The sequence below is a fragment of the Scatophagus argus genome, chromosome 19 (genome assembly GCF_020382885.2).
Source record: "Scatophagus argus isolate fScaArg1 chromosome 19, fScaArg1.pri, whole genome shotgun sequence".
NCBI classification, from domain to species: Eukaryota; Metazoa; Chordata; class Actinopteri; family Scatophagidae; genus Scatophagus; species Scatophagus argus.
In genome coordinates, this window is record NC_058511.1 from 16,089,408 (window position 1) to 16,105,895 (window position 16,488).

General features: G+C 40.6%; 2 protein-coding genes across 9 annotated transcripts in view; one reads left to right on the top strand and one right to left on the bottom strand.

Moving 5' to 3' along the window:
• Positions 1–9,056, bottom strand: part of LOC124050525 (kinesin-like protein KIF13B) — a 32,553-nt gene extending 23,497 nt beyond the window's left edge. For all 7 annotated transcript variants that reach the window (XM_046373168.1, XM_046373172.1, XM_046373170.1 and 4 more), the window contains exons 1-7: positions 8,730–9,056; positions 8,512–8,604; positions 7,725–7,807; positions 6,619–6,712; positions 1,670–1,682; positions 1,512–1,572; positions 440–532 (exon numbers count right to left, since the gene is read on the bottom strand). In XM_046373168.1, the coding sequence (XP_046229124.1) occupies positions 440–532; positions 1,512–1,572; positions 1,670–1,682; positions 6,619–6,712; positions 7,725–7,794 (331 nt within the window). In that variant the 5' untranslated portion in view covers positions 7,795–7,807; positions 8,512–8,604; positions 8,730–9,056. The remainder of the gene's footprint in view (positions 1–439; positions 533–1,511; positions 1,573–1,669; positions 1,683–6,618; positions 6,713–7,724; positions 7,808–8,511; positions 8,605–8,729) is intronic.
• A 2-nt stretch (positions 9,057–9,058) lies between these two features.
• Positions 9,059–16,488, top strand: part of elp3 (elongator acetyltransferase complex subunit 3) — a 28,252-nt gene continuing 20,822 nt past the window's right edge. For both annotated transcript variants that reach the window (XR_006841649.1, XM_046373175.1), the window contains exons 1-8: positions 9,059–9,295; positions 9,673–9,772; positions 10,258–10,396; positions 10,945–11,015; positions 11,289–11,352; positions 11,733–11,801; positions 12,438–12,592; positions 16,185–16,346. Coding sequence is in view for 1 of the 2 variants with exons in the window: in XM_046373175.1 (XP_046229131.1) it covers positions 9,274–9,295; positions 9,673–9,772; positions 10,258–10,396; positions 10,945–11,015; positions 11,289–11,352; positions 11,733–11,801; positions 12,438–12,592; positions 16,185–16,346 (782 nt within the window). In the remaining variant the exon portion in view is untranslated. The remainder of the gene's footprint in view (positions 9,296–9,672; positions 9,773–10,257; positions 10,397–10,944; positions 11,016–11,288; positions 11,353–11,732; positions 11,802–12,437; positions 12,593–16,184; positions 16,347–16,488) is intronic.

Consider the following 16,488-nt stretch of genomic DNA (forward strand, 5'->3'; position numbering starts at 1 on the left):
CTTGCTGTGAGCATTTTGCTGCTGCCTCATTTAGGAACTATATTTCTTTCTAGTGAATTGTACCGTATCACTGCATAGAAGGACATGGGCTTCAACTCATGGGTTGTGCTCTTGACAGGGAGGCATGTAAACATTGTGCTGTGATAATACAGTATAATATAAATAATATAAATATCTTGATGGCACTATAAGGAAGCACTATAGGAAAGAGGAAGATAATGTATTTTTGATTTTGCCATGAACTTTCGCTTTTACATTAATCAGGACTAGGGAAGCTAAAAAACATTTCTATTGAAGAGAAAAAACAGAGCAGGAGTGTGGTGAGAATAACATGACACTTGATCAATGAGTGATATGGAGATGTACGTTATTCTGAATTTACCATGTGAGCTGCTGTCTGTTTTTTATACTCTTGATTCACTGTGTTTTTAAATCTCACCTGTCTGTCCGTAAGCAAAGATGCAGGCATTGTAGCCCATGAAGGCATTGTCCAGCAGACTCTCCCCAAGGCACTGAAACACTACATCCTGCCCTGCACAAACATCAGAAGACACATTTACACACCTTACCGTCTGCAATATAAACTATACTTTCAAGATACATTATATGGACAAAAGTATTGGAATACGTGACCAACATGGAATTTAATGACATCACATTCGAAATACAATGTCATTAATATGGAGTTGGACTGCCCTTTGCAGCTTCCAATCCTCTGGGAAGGCTTTCCACAAGATTTTGGATTGTGTCTGTGGGAATTTTCGCCCATTCATGCAGCAAAGCATTTGTGAGGTCAGGCACTGATCCAAAATGCCTGGCTCATAGTCTCTGTTCCAGTTCATCCCAACGGTGTTGGATGGGGTTGAGGTCAGGACTCAGTGTGGGTCAGTCAAGTTCTTCCCCACCAAACTCATCCAACCATGTCTTTATGGACTTTGCTTTGTGCACTGGGGCACAGTCATGCTGGAATAGAAAAGGACCTTCCCCAAACTGTTGCCACAAAGCTGGATGCTCAGCACTGTCCAAGATGTCTTGGTATGCTGAGGCATTAAGATTTGCCTTCACTGGAAGAAAGGGGCCAAGCCCAACTCTTGAAAAACAGTTCCATTTGACACCTGAATTCAGTAATAAAGACCCCTCTTCTAGGGGTTCTTCATGTACAGACATAACTCACTGTTCTGTCTCTTCCTATGCAAGACTCATAGCTCAGAATAGACATGATGGGTATTTGGTTCACATCTGACACAAGCTGCTGAAATATTTACAGCCCTCACATTGTTTTGTTCTACACTTTTACACTAAGACCACAGAACCAAATTGGAGGTAAACAATGTGAAACTCATCATCTCGAATCCTCAACTCTCCTTTAGTCTGACTCCATAAATAGATCTAAATATCAGCAAACATTCTGCAGGGAGATAAGTTTAAGAAATGAGCCACCAAGTTACACTATGCTAAAAACAGAATCAAGTAGAGTCCAAAACACAGTGACACTATAGCAACATACTAACCTGCAAACTTGTCTTTTTGGGATTCTTCCATCGACCAGAAGCAGTAGTCGTAGGCAAAAACCTGAAGAGAACACACAGGATTACAAGAGAGTGGATTTAAACCGAATACACTTTGTACCTTTAATTTAAAATCTAATTTAATTCATTTCAATACTCACCTTTGGTTGACTCCTGGGAGCAAACAGAAAGAAGGAAAAAAGAATATCAGTTAACAACTGGTATTAAAATAAACATGAACACCTTAATCAAGTTAAAACATAGTTTAAACCTTCCTGCCACTCTTCCAATCACAGGCCTATTGATTTACACTCCAGGGGAAACACAGCAGTCCTAACTCAGCAAATCTCTCACTTCACTCTTACACAGATACATCCATAGCAGTTAAAGTTAGGTAGGAGTTACTTCTTCACTTTTCCCACCAACAATTTCTCAGCCTGTCAACCCTTTGGTCACAAGACTGTTTTTCTAACCTGCAGCTTCAACCTTGGGGTCACAAGCTAATTTTCGCTGGTTGTTAGATGGCTCCGGGATAAGAAGAAAAATAAATGTCTATAAGACAAATGAGTTAAACGTCAGTACTTTTCTGCCTAAAGGCATCCCCTTATATTGAAGTAAATGAAGCAAACTGAGAGGAGAACTGGTTGAATCATTTACCAGTTACAGAATCAGATGTATGAAGTGACTTTTCTTGTTCGAAAGGCAAAGAACTCAAAAATAACGATGTCTTATCAATTTTCCCTCTGATCTCAGTCGGAGTCCTTTAATATCAAGTATCTGCCGATACAATTCCATATTTATCTGACCATAATCTAGCTGAAAATGTCCTTAAACACTGCTCAAGTCTGCTCAGACACTGTTTGTCTCTCCAGATGAGTAGTGATTCATTAAAATGAATAATGCTGTGCTGTGTCAGTGGTGCAAAAACAGCAGCGTTAGCAAATACTGAAACCTGACAAGACTCCAGGTCAAAGTCTGCAGAGTAAGAAGCGAGATTTTCAAGGATGCGGAGTCAAAGGTGTTTTAATCGTCGCAAAGCTTTAAACCCAGTCAAGGTGACTAATCCTCTTTGGCTCATTGCGAATGAAGTTGGGAATGTGACCTTCAGCACGAATCTCAAAGCTTTCCAGAGTCCCTGAGACACAGGCCGAGCTTAAATCTCTTACCGGAGTATTTCAAATCACAGTCACTGTGGTTCAGTTTCATCCCAGTGCAGCCAACAACATGTTCTATGCTTAATGGTGTCTTCCATCACCAGAGTAGCATTCATTTTACATTAAGTTAAAGTCTGATCTGGTTTAACTTGAAGGCCTAGGTTCCACTGGACACATGAAAATCGTATTATGTGGTGGTTTACATGTTTTTTACCGATACACGATAAGTTTATAATGGACAGTAATGTTATTAGTGCCCCACATCTAGCACAGATGAAATAATCCACAAACAAGAATCAGTTTTGTAATGTATTCTTCATACACCACAGGCTGAAGCTGCACTAAGTGACACCGTGTCAGTAAAAACAAGATTCTGTTATAGTTGTAAGTGATGTTTTTTTTTAAAAAAAAATTGTATGAGGAAGGGATCCTTCTTGTGCTTAACCCAAAAGGAATTATCACCTCAAGAACAAAACGTTTTAGCATTTATAAGCTTATTGTTTTGACTTCCTGGCCCCCAACTTTACTATTTTGGTTCAGTCTCACCACTATCTCATTAAAGCTGTTTTTTGCTGCTCCAGGCACCTGTTTTTAGTAAACAGAAACCCTTTTGTTTGCCTCTCTTCCATATTACCAAATGAAGAGAGACAAAGTTAGCAACTGGCTAAGCAGGCTTGTGAAAATATCTGGTTATGCAGCAGATAAAGAGCCAGATATTTCCTTAAAGAGTTGGTGAAGACCAAAAACAGAGTTCAAAGGAGAGTGAATATTGGACTCAAATGAACGTAAGTGTTGCATTATGTCTGCTGGTTCTGTAAATAGGCACAAAACTATTTGCTAACACGTTTGCCATATAAACTGAGAACAAGACAATTTGCCAGAGGTGTATTTAGCGTTATGTTTCCGCTTTCTCCAAGTGGCCAGAAAACAGCACCTTTCAGTATGCATTCAGCCACTCACTGACCTCCTTTCTGCAGATTGTAGCTGAGGCCATCGAGCATTCAGGATGAAGATAGTTCTCGAATCCCTCAAGTTGAAAATGTGTATGTGGTGGCTGCACACTGAGGGCCATGAGACTACATACTGTATTCAATATTAATGCCAGCCAACTAACAAATGTGCATGAACACTCAATTTTGCCAAAGTTTTGGAGCAGTGTGGATTTTCAAAAGCATTTCCACACAGCCACTTAAAAGACAGAAATTGTAATTTCAAAAATATGCCATCTTTTTGGTAAATCTGTTTGAGTTGGTCACCTAAAATGTGAAAATCAGAGAAACACAGATTGTTGTATTTGATATGTTAAAATCAGTCATTCTTAAACAGAGGTACCCAGTCTCCAGGGAAGCCTTCTTTGAAGTGTCGTACCATACAAAACTCAAAACACACAGTCTTCACTCAGGCAGAAATATCAATTTGTGGGTAAAGAAAAACGCTGCAAATTTAGTCATGGCCACACACATCGGGGGGGCTGTAATGAAACAAGGCCTCCCTGTGTGAGACTTGGCTGTTCCATGAAAGAGCAACATTAAGTCCTGGACATTCCTGAGATAACTGGCAGAGGCCAGGAGCTCCAAGGAGTCACTAAAGGAGAGGGAGGAGGACAGTAGGTCAGCAAATCCATGACCAACAATGTACATGCCTACACTACTAGAATATTCCAGATTTTAACTATGAATAATACACAACCATCTGGGTGGATGGTCACATATTACAGATTCTGTACACACCCAAGTTCTCAAAGTCAGGATGTTTGTGATGCCATAAACAGATAAAATGAGGGCTTCTTGTCAAAGGCATATTCTGATAAGAAAAATAGCTTCTTTTCTAAGCATTACTCTGCAGGGGCTGATAAATATTCCTGCAACAATTTAAGGTTTGTTTATAGCATAAGCACTAAAATGGGATCCATGAAACTATAATTTTAAAGGCCCTATTCGTGGGCTCCATTTAGGAAAGCAGACCCACAGGTTCATTAATTTCTACCATCTTGAGGGTCTGACAACCCCTGCTGTATTCCTGGTTGCAGCTACCGAGGGTGCCGTAACATAACAACCTCTGAGGCTCAAGCTGCAGTTCAGTTAAACCTGTCAGGCAATGAGCTGACTTAACAGTAACCTTGGGGAATGCTCTTTCTCCAACACAGGTTTTGCTCATAATACAGTCTAGGAAACTAACCAAGAGTGCCTCTATACAGAGACTGATGTTCTCCAGTTAAAAATACTTGCTGCTCAGAATCACTTTACTTCTCCCACTGTGTTAATCTGTGTTGCACTGAGCCTGTAAAACCTGTTCACCTTGAACCCCAAAGGGGAAGCATACCACAGCTGAAGCATGTCAGGGCAGAAGAGACACGCTACAACACACAGACACAAAATATGCATAGGATAACCATGAAATATAAGACTTTCTCCTTCTACAAAGGGAGAGTTTCATACTCCAGTGTCTGGAGGGGATTGCCCTGAGGCATATTTACCGAACAAGGTAACCCGAGAAGGGCCCAAACACTCAAGGGAGCATCCACCTACGCTGCTGACTCACTGGCTGACTGCAAGAAGGAAAGAGGACTGGACCGGTATGACAACAGCAAATGGACATCAGACACATGCCCACTGGCACATTTTCATCTTAACTCAATCAACCCACAAAGGCCATTAATTTGTTATCATTTTGATGCACTGCTCTGATGGGATTTCTGAGATCATTATATTAATGCAAAGACAAATTTCTAAACTAACTGGATGCATAAACTGTAACTCATATTCTTAGTCTTGAATCTTGACTGTGTCCTCTCCTTTGTTCATATTCCTTTAAATCCTAGCTGGACTACCTGAGCAGGGCTGAGCTAGAACAGACACACCCTTTGTAAAGAGTGGAATGAAGGACAGAGAAGGAGGAGGGAGAATGGGAAGATGTAACAGAAGGCGAATGGGTGGGGAGAAGGATCGATTTGAGCACTGTCAACAGAACTGGGTGCTAACCAGACTGACTGGTTAGAGTCTGTATAAAGTCATCTGCCAGTAATCCTGAGGGAATTAAATTTGTGGAACTCGACAAACTGTAATGAATGTGTACACACTTTATGGGGTAAAACATTAACGTGTCACTGCAAAGAAATGGATTCACTTCCTGTTAATCCAGTTCCAGTTCCAGTGCCATCCTACTTTGAGATGTACCTGTACAGTGTTGCCAATTCCTGGAAGGCTGAGGAGTGATATTACTTTATTCTTACATATGATTATTGTATAATAATTTTCATTCTATGTGCAAAATAATAACAATTCCATGATGCTAATGGCTGAAGTAGTTAATTGTGGAACTGTAATGGTCATTGCAATCAAAAATGTAAAAAAGGCATTTTGAGGTAACTTCAAACAACCACTGATGAAAACCGTGTGATATTGTCAAAGCTCTGGAAAAAAAAAAACAGTAACCAGATCGCGAACTGAAATTATTTGGACAAATTACTATTTCAGAGGTAAAGAATGAGGTCAAGTCAAGTCTCAAGTCAAGACTAACAAGTGCAGGCTCAAGTCCCAAGTGATGTCCCAGGGTCTCCTAAATTTTGAGTCTGGGGTCTTAAACAGAGCATTAATGAGTCATAAATGCCTTCCTCACCAGAACCAGAGGGTGATCTTTATTTTGTCTAATCGAGTCTGAAGTAATCAGAGCCATTGCTTGGATCTGGCTTCTCGCTCATATCACAGCTACTCAAACCCAAAGCTTTGCTAAACATGTTTTATGGATAAGAGACAAAGCCAAGTGAATAATGCAGCTACCCAAAGTGACCTCACTGTGGGTAGCCCAGGACCAAAAAAAGGTTAGCACCTGCTACAGTGGAAAAGAATAAAATAAAACTAACAAAACTACAAAATAACTGAGCTCTCAAAAGTTGAATGGTTTTGCGTTAAACTCATGACAGTGTAATAATGTTCGTGAAACTCTTTACAGCTTACCGGGGGTCTCCTTTGTTCATACTGGTGATAGCTGGATGCAGAACTGTCTGGTTCCCCTCCATCTCCACCACACATTTTGTCTTTAGGTCTCTTTCTGGATTGAAACATAGGTCAATGAGAAAAGGGATGTGTTTTAACAATAGCATGAAAAATAAGCCTCTACCCTGTAGTACGGGACGGTTGACAGGTGAACTGGGCAAAATAGCGTTTGCAAAAGGGCTCCCTCATCATTGTCATGTACTGTTCAAATAGTTTACAGAGCAGGTACGTGCTGGCCATCATAACTTTCCTTAGCAGTCACTGAAACAACACTTGTCACAGGACAACAGGTGGCACACACAGTGTGCCAGTTCCTCATGATCAAAATACAAACAGCCCAACATGGAGAGGCAGGAAAAGGTTTTATTGGTGGTGATTCATCCAGGGCTCGCCCGTGCAAACAACCAATTCACTACTCCCTGAGCAGAGAGTAAGGAAAAATGAAGTTCCTTTGTCTCTTCCTCATTCCTACCTACAGCACATTTTTAAGGCAAAGACAGCACTGAAACTTCCTGTCAGAGCAGGAATTAGGGCACGTGTCGTGATATTTTCCACTGTTTATTTTGAGAGGTATTAAAGGCGATATATTAAATTAAAGGTAAGTTGAAGGAAACTTGTCAGCTGACACTTCAGTCCTGCTCAGCTACTGACAGATGTTAATGTCACTGAAATTCCGGCACTCATGTCACTGTAGTGCCTTTTCTGTCAGGATGTGATGTCACTGTCCCAGTCCATATTTTCCCTTTTCCACTCCCACAGCACTTCAGCCAAGACCTTTCCAAAGGGGGGTGAAATAGACCTTTTCAGAGCCTGACTGGGTAAACAAACTCTGTAAAACAAGAATGCAGCCTCTATTGTTTTTTGAAAACTACAAATTAACCCTGGCTCCACAAACCGAGAGAGAGCTGCACTGTTGACAAGACCTTTTAGTTGTAAAAAAAAAAAAAAAAAAAAAAGACAAAAAACTTTTGTTTGACCTGTGAAAAACAGACTAATGAGTGGCTCTATGGTCCCACTCATAACTGCTACAAGTGTCTGTCGCAAGATTTGTGTGACATTGTACTCACCTCTTCTGTTCATTGGTCGCACGCGAACAGCGACCTTTACATTGGAAACATTGGGGCTGTTGTCATCCATGGTGCCACCTGACCTGTAGCAAATGAATGAATGGACAAAACTATGTCGATGACACATTCAAATTATATCTCACAAAACATCCCGTGGAAGTTGAAAAAACTTACTTTGGGCCAAACAGCTCAGATCTTCTATCACATATGCTCTTTGGTGCAATTCAATAAATAAGACAACTATTTTAAGAGCTCAGTGTACATTAGACTTTATTGCTGCAGCGAAGAACAACAACATGGAGATGGTATTCATATATTACTCAATTGCTCATATTACCCTACATGCATTGTTTCTTTTCTTTCTCTCAACACATAGCTGTTCCCATCACTCCTCCTGTGTCATAGCATCACCCCATTTTCCTATCTCCACAATGTAACAAGTATATTCGTTAGATTATTTCCCAAAAACTGTCTCATCAAAGAAATTCCAAAAAGCCACACACCAGCCTAGAAGAGCCCCTTTCCAGACAGTTATTGTCTCTCTCAATCTTTTCTGCCTAAAAACATGACTTGACCATTTATTAACATTATACATTATTGTGTATTAGTTTAATTATACTTTATTTTAACATCGCAGTTGCATTGCGTGACACAGTAAGCTACTGACTGCTCCTTATAACAACAACACGCATATTGGTTCAACCCAGCTCCAAGCAGCGTGTAAAAACTTCTATGAAGACATTGCAAGCTAAAATAAAAACTATTATGTTAAGAGCAGTGAACGAACCGTGAGAAGAACTGCGCAGTTGTTTCCCTGTCCGACGCCCACAGACACCTTCTTCAAGTATATGCAGCAGTTAGCCTGGGACGCTAACGAGAGCTGGAGAACAGCAAACATACAGAGAGGTCAAATGTTTTCCTAATGACCGCTGATGAATGTAACTGACCCCAGAACAGTGTACTGTCTAACCCTGAATTGTATTCGTAAGATTAAAAGAAACTTACAGTAGTACACAGTTCATTCACTCGGCTCTTCCACCTGTTGCATTTCCTGAAACTTCCCACAGAGACCAGTCAAGCCATGTCAACTGGCAGCTAAAGGGATTTGCTGTGAGATTTAGTGAGCTCTCCAAGTTCCACAGTAGCGCTCCGCGCAACACTTGCACAACTGATTTAAGGGAGGTTTCAGCGCCACAGTGTGGACCCACATGCACTACAAGTCTGTGCTTTTTCTCGAAAATGGAAAAGTCAGTAATGTCAGTTTAACCAAATATCCTCAATGAAAGCTACATAAGTTGATATAAAAGAGTGAGAAATGTAGCGCTGTTCGACCCTTGGACGCGTTCTCAAGTTTGATAAGCCGCAGGTGGGGAAGGCACGTTTACGCCACTTTACGACGGCCTCCATTGCCGTACGGCAGCAGCCGTGTTTGGACGCAACGTGGAGTTGTTTACTATTCCTGGCAGCCTTGTGGGGTTGAAAAAACAGATGTAATTCCTCAAACACACACCCAATTTTTAGAAATTTCACCGTGAGCCTAAAGGAAGAAATGGGGAAGCCAAAGAAGAAGAGTGAGTGTGTGACAAAGTGCTAAAAATATCCGAAAAGACTTTCTGAACTGCCCTGGCTAGGTGTAGCTTGTTGCTAATGCTAAATAACCGCATTCGTCTTATTATATGATGACAGCGACATAACTTTGTGTATGACTTTTTAATTATATTTCTGATTTGGTCTATTTTTGAAAACACTGCATGCTAGAGCTTTAACTCATTAAGTTACGGACGATGGATTGTGTGAATTGTTTTGTTTCTCAGTATATTCCCTAAAATTGACTTTAGTCGTTCCTTGGAGTTTGTAAAAAACAGGCTTTGTTTTCATTTTGTGTTTCAGTATATATGTACTCTTAAAATAGTCATCTCGCGGTACTGAATGCTGATTTATTTGCCAGGTGATCTCAGCCGAGCTGAGCTCATGATGATGACCATTGCCGATGTCATCAAGCAGCTGGTTGAGGCCCATGAAGACGGCAAAGACATTAATCTCAACAAGTAAGTCTTCTCCAGTGTGGACATTCAAGTTCAAACTACATACCACAAGACTGCCATTACAGCTACTGTACATACAGGATGTATGAAGGAAAACTTATTGTATACCTTTGTATATATTGCCTTATATATACTGTATATATATGTGAGGTAATGTAATCTGTACATTATACTTATCTCCAATCACTAATCATTTCACAGAAATGTGTGTTTTATACGTATAATATGTGTGTGTGTGTGTTGCTAATTGAATTAGATAGATGTGATTCCAGTGTGCAGGTACTCCTTGCATTGCATTTAGAAATATTGAAATGAGCATCAAAAGCCTCTCTTTATGAATCTGAAAATGTGTATTGGTGTGCAAATAACAGTTCCTTTCCACAAGCTGTAAGATTAATAGCCAGTCATTTGAATTCTTTAATTCACCTTTTATTTTCATTGATTTTAAAAATCAAGTCCTGTCTTCTTATCTTATTTGTTTTCAAAAGAGTGAAGACTAAGACTTCAGCTAAATATGGACTTGAAGCCCAGCCTCGCTTGGTCGACATCATTGCTGCTGTTCCTCCACAGTACCGTCGTGCTCTGGTGCCCAAACTGAAGGCCAAACCCATTCGCACTGCCAGCGGGGTACGTGGCTCTCTCTCTTGAAGTCTGTCACTTTGACGTAATGACAGCAATTTAATGCTGACCTCTCTAAGACTGTAACCTCAGTATTAATAGTAGTTCACACCAGACAAAAAAACTGCAGTCACATGAAAAATTTCTCTTCAGTACAATGAAGTGTGATTGGCTCATTTATTGGCAGTTAAACTTCACCACATTTCCTCACACTTTCCTTCAAGTTGATTGCTGAACAAACAAAATAGGACAGGATGAAAATGGATGTTAAGCGAGTGATTGAGCCACATGTCTAAAAGCAAGACAATGTTCTCTTATTGCGGTTATATAGAAGCTTTAGCTTCTCTTTCTGTTTTGGATTTATTTGAAGCAGAGACACGAAGGAAAGCATACTGAAAGAGATGGTGATTGTCAAAATTGTTTTTTAGTAGATTATACTGTATTTAGGAAAGGAGGAAAACTGCACCCATCAGAGATACCTTGTTACCTGTTTACCTCTAATGAATAGACAAGTAGTTCATTAGTTCATATGTTCAACGCTTCTGTTTCTGTGGCAGATTGCAGTTGTGGCTGTGATGTGTAAACCACATCGATGCCCCCACATCAGCTTTACAGGAAATATCTGTGTGTAAGTGTTGCTGGTTTTTTTTTTTAAAGTTGATTTCATTTTGTTGCAGATAATTTTTCACTTTTATAAGACTGACATGAATATTGTTAATTGCAGCTGTTAGCAAAATATGATTATGTTAATTTATGTACAAGTCAAAGCACAGAAACTGCAACATTAAATTGGAAACTTTCAGGAGCGAATTCAGATTTCATTGCTAATGTGTTACAGTTTTCTTATGTGTTTATTGAGTTATTGTGTAATGTAATTATACATGAACTTCTCTTCTGGCAGCTACTGTCCTGGTGGACCAGACTCAGACTTTGAGTACTCCACACAGTCTTACACTGGCTATGAGGTGAGCTACTGTCATTCAGTCTGAGTACCCAAACAAGGCCACCATTCTGCTGGTTGACAGACACACAATACTCCACTGAAATTCGTGTTTTCTGGACTAGACCATGTTAAGATGTGCTTACCTCTCTGTACATTCACCCTGCTTAATGCAACGTTAACCATAACTTTGATGTATTACTTACACTTGATCCAGCAGCGTTTGTATTTGTCTTTTTACTGTGTCGTCAGGGGACTCTTGCTTTTCTGTTTGTTTGTAGACTTTACAGTTAGTGGTGTAATTTCTCACATCATTAAAAAGCCAAACAAATTTTAAAATTATTAATGTTTTTTTTTTTTCCACTGGTTTTGAATCATCTTCATCCCTCTCTCTCTTTCTGATAGCCAACGTCCATGAGAGCAATCCGAGCACGTTATGACCCTTACCTTCAGACCAGACATCGGGTGGAGCAGGTCAGTGTAACCCTGCAGTGTAGATGCTCATTGTTTTGCCTTTTCAGTAGACCTTCAGTTTAGGCTTGGCTTGGTATTACCTTCACACAAAGATCAATTCTATTGATCTATAGATCTATTCTAGTGTCTTGACACGCCTGCCTCTGTTTAGTAACCGTGCAGTTTTTCACAAGACGTTGCTGAAACTTTCAAATCAGCTTCTGTGCAGTGATATTATATTTAGTATACAGTAATGAGCGTCATGGTTTTTACACGCCTGCTGAGATCTGACCCCAATTATGTCATTATTTGAATTTATGGCCACATTAGTCTAATGGAGCACTGATTAAAGCAACAGTTTATGTAAAAATCTGTGCTATCTGAATCTCAATTTGCCACAAGTCTCAAGTCACAAGTCTCATCTTTTTCAAGAGTTTTGGCGGTTGGAAATCAGTTTTTGTGCAATTGCTGCTCAAGTTATAATTGCAATGCTTTTTCCATGATATAATCAATGATAATAACTGTTAATGTAGAGAACATGTCATTATTCAGTTTGCTTCACTTCTGCCAATAAAATGACTGAATATCTCAATATGGCCAAATCAGACTGTTACTGATTAGAAAACTTTGTGTGTGTGTATTCTGTGTGATGAACAGCTGAAGCAGCTGGGTCACAGCGTGGACAAGGTGGAGTTCATTGTGATGGGCGGGACCTTCATGTCTCTACCTGAGGAGTATCGAGACTATTTCATCAGGAACCTACACGACGCCCTGTCAGGACACACGTCCAACAACGTGGCCGAGGCCGTCAGGTACGCAGTAACTCGCCTTCAGCCTGTGTCTGCCCCGCTGTCTTGTGCCAATGACACATCACATTAGAGTGCTGTGTTCTTTGTGGAAGGAGGGGATTTGCAGTTTTAGATGAAATGTAGGGTTAGGGTTAGCACTTATTATTATTACTGACATGACACTGGACAATGGCAGCTCTCTGGGACATATTGAGCCACCCTGAACCCGACGTGAAATGCATACGCTACATTTTAATCATTGCCCCCACCAAGCACCATGTCTTAGAATATTTAAAAATAGTCTCCACCAGAGGGAGCTATTCTACTATTTGTAACATTTGCTCTATATTTATTCATTTAGCTTTCCTCTGCTGCTCGACAGTTTTTCCCCACTGCCAGTACTGTAAGACAGTCATTGGCATCATCCAGATTTACTTACATCAGCTTCAAATAGCAGCTATGGCAGTTTTATTTCTTTCTGCTTTTTTTTGTTATTAATCTATTAGTCTTTTAGTTTACACATATGCATTTATTTAAGTGGATGAATATGTTTTCAGAAAATTAAAAAACAAGCAAAAAAATCCTTGAGCTCAACAGGACACTTTTTTAAATTTCCTGTTTTGTCACTGAGACTGAGCTTGCATGGCTGAGGTACCCTTGAGCAAGGTACCTAACCCCCACTGCTCCCCGGGCGCTGCACGCGGTCGCCCACTGCCCCGGGTTTGCTGTGTGTGTGTGCACGTCACTTGGGTGGGTTAAATGCAGAGCACGAATTTCATTGGAGTGAGTTCCCTCCAATGACGAAATATGTCACTTTCATCATCTTTTCTTTTCAAAATCAGTAGAAAAAAGGAAAGTAGTTAATTCTCACATTGGAGAAGCTTGAACCAGAGAACATTTGGTATTTTTCTTTGATAAACAACTTGACTCAGTACCAAAAAGCTATTTCACTGACTTTACCACAACTTAACACCAAACATTCCACAGGAAGCTAACACATGATTGTCTGCACACATTAAAGCTGTTGAATGAACCCTCTCAGAACTCAGGAGGGAACGAAGCTCACAATAATTCCTCCTCAGTTACTTCCATCGATTTCTCACACAGTTAGGCTGTCTTTGAATGAAATTGGCCTGCGCATCTGCTAACTATGGATGAGTAGCAGCCTTTCAGATGACTTGGAGAAGACAGAGTAGAAATCCTCATCTGTTGAAGAGTTGAAGACGTCATCCAGACGATTTGACCGAGTAATGGCATTTTCACAGGGCTGAGGCGGTTTGTTTGTCAGCGAAGGGCCATTTAATTCCCTTACCTCTGATAAGGACCAGTTTGCGTGAGTGTGTGTGTCTCTTCCAATATGTGTGAGTAGGCTGAGTTTGCCTGAATTTGCCCTGCTCTGCTATCAGCATTCTTCGCAAAGATGCTGTGATTGGGGTAATTGTGGCTGCAGCTGCTCAGTTTGTGAAGGAGGAGGCGCTTGGTTTGACTGGGGGCATCTCCCATCTCTACCTCTGTGTGTGTGTGTGTGTGTGTGTGAGATACTTGTGATGTGCGTTAGCATCTCGAAGAAAGTGTGTCTGCATGATGCTCACGTCTCCGTTTCTCACCATGCTCACTCCACTCCTGATCATATCACAGCAGCGAGACACCTCCAGATAATCGCCTGAGATAATAGACTTTTTATTGATTCATCTCATACAAGCTGATCATCCTCTCTGGAGCATAAACTCATGTAATTGGTGTAAATCAGCCAGCAGACTGTAAAAGATGGACATTTATTGCCAGCAGATACAGAATCAGAAGGAATATTAGCTAGCATGAGGAGAGCTAATGGTCATTGGAGCAGCTGGAGTGGAGAAAATGACAGCTGGCTGGTGTGCTGGGATGAGATGAGTCTGTTTGCTCGATTGTGGGCTTTTTTCTTTCTTTCTTTTTTTCCAATTTTTCTCCAATTTTTGATCAGTGACTCAAATAAGTTTAGAAGCAGAGGTGGACCGAATTGAAGTTCAGAATCTGTCTTAAGATTACATTTAAAGAAAAACGAAGGATCGCATTGTGTCTTCTCCTTTGCTTCTTTAGCCAGCAGACCTGCTGCCTTCCTGGACACAATGGTTTTTCCTTGAGCACTGCTCATACGACAGGTCAAATTGGTTTGGTGATCAGTTCCAAAGCTTCAGAGTTGGCAGAGGATCAGTAGGTTAGGTTTGATGATCATACAATGTAATTTCTTTCCCAATTATTTAATACTTGATGCAAATTGAGTATTTTGGGAATTAGGAAGGGAGGCTGATATAAGCAGTGTAAAGACAGGAGGACCTTCTTGGCAGTTGCTGACTGCTCTAATGTATAAATGTAGCATATGCAGCAGTTGAGCATATTTGATGAAGTTTATATATTTGCATGATTCTTACTTGCATGGCTTGTATCCTCATGGTTGAATGCACTCATTGCACTGAATGCACTATAAGTAGCTTTGGATAAAAGTGTTAGTTACATGAATGTAATATACGATAATGCGGCTCAGGAATTGGACAAATATGTTTTGTACGGACATTATTTGCTCAATGGTAGGTATATATGCATCTGTACATGTACACTGTGTGTGTGTGTGGGGGGGGGGGGGGGGTCTGTTGATGACTGACACAATGACTCATAATCTCCTCGTACATGTGCTTTACTCTCCAGTAAAATGAAAGAAACATATGAACACCAGTTCAGAATTTTACATCACTCAAATATAATTTACCCTGTCTATTGTCCATCTGACTCAATGCTGAGGGGACTGATTACTGGACTGGCTGATCAGAACCCTTATTTATCCATTTTTAGGCTTATCCACATCAGTGTTGCAAGCTCAAAACTGCATTAATGTACACTATACAGTCAAAATTGGGCCATCTGACTATTACACAAACAGGTCATGAATGACACTGCATTCTAAATACACAGACAGCTTTGCAGCTATAACAGCTTCCGCTATTCATGCAGCTGAGCATTTGTGAGGTCAGACACTGACGTAGGAAAGGCTAACACTGTCCATTCCAGTTCATCCCAATGGTGTTGGATGGGGTTGAGGTCAGGACTCTGTGTGGGCAAGTCAAGTTCTTCCACACCAAACTCATCCAATCATGTCTTTATGGACTTTGCTTTGTGCACTGCCAATGTCTTGGTATGCTGAAGCATTAATATTTCCCTTCACTGGATGTTAGGTGCTGAGCCCCTTTTGACAGCAACAAGCTGTAAACACAACGTTGACATCAGTCAGGACTCATAAATGACTGAATCTTTTAGGCGTTTAACTTGCTTTTGACAGAAAGTCAACACTCATTAACATCTCATTTAATATTTTTTACTACTAACGTTTTCTTATGCTATCATTTGTTTTCTTTGTTGCATTAGTATGTCTTTAATGTGAGGTTAGTGTTAACTGTTTGGATAATGAGCCGTGCAAATTCACGGCTTGTAAATTGATGTTGCTAAATGATCCCAGCTAATAGAGCACTGCAACACAGTCGGTAACACTAAATAGCCCAATTAAAAACACTGTATTATATCAAAGAAGGAATGATATGAGCTGTGAAGACAAACAGATGACTGAAACTGTTTCCTCCTGCAGGTACTCTGAGCGCAGTAACACCAAGTGTGTGGGGATCACCATTGAGACACGGCCCGACTACTGCCTGAAGCGACACCTCAGTGACATGCTGGGCTACGGCTGCACCCGTCTGGAGATAGGAGTCCAGAGTGTGTACGAAGACGTGGCCCGCGACACCAACAGGTCAGTAGGTAGGGGGGTGGAGCATGAAGGGACGGATGTAGCTAGGAGGTGGTGTGGTATCAGCTGGTCTGATGCTGTGTGCTGGAGAGATTAGTGTTTCATATCTTTACCTTCAGGCTTTGTAATTTAACTGCGTATTTGT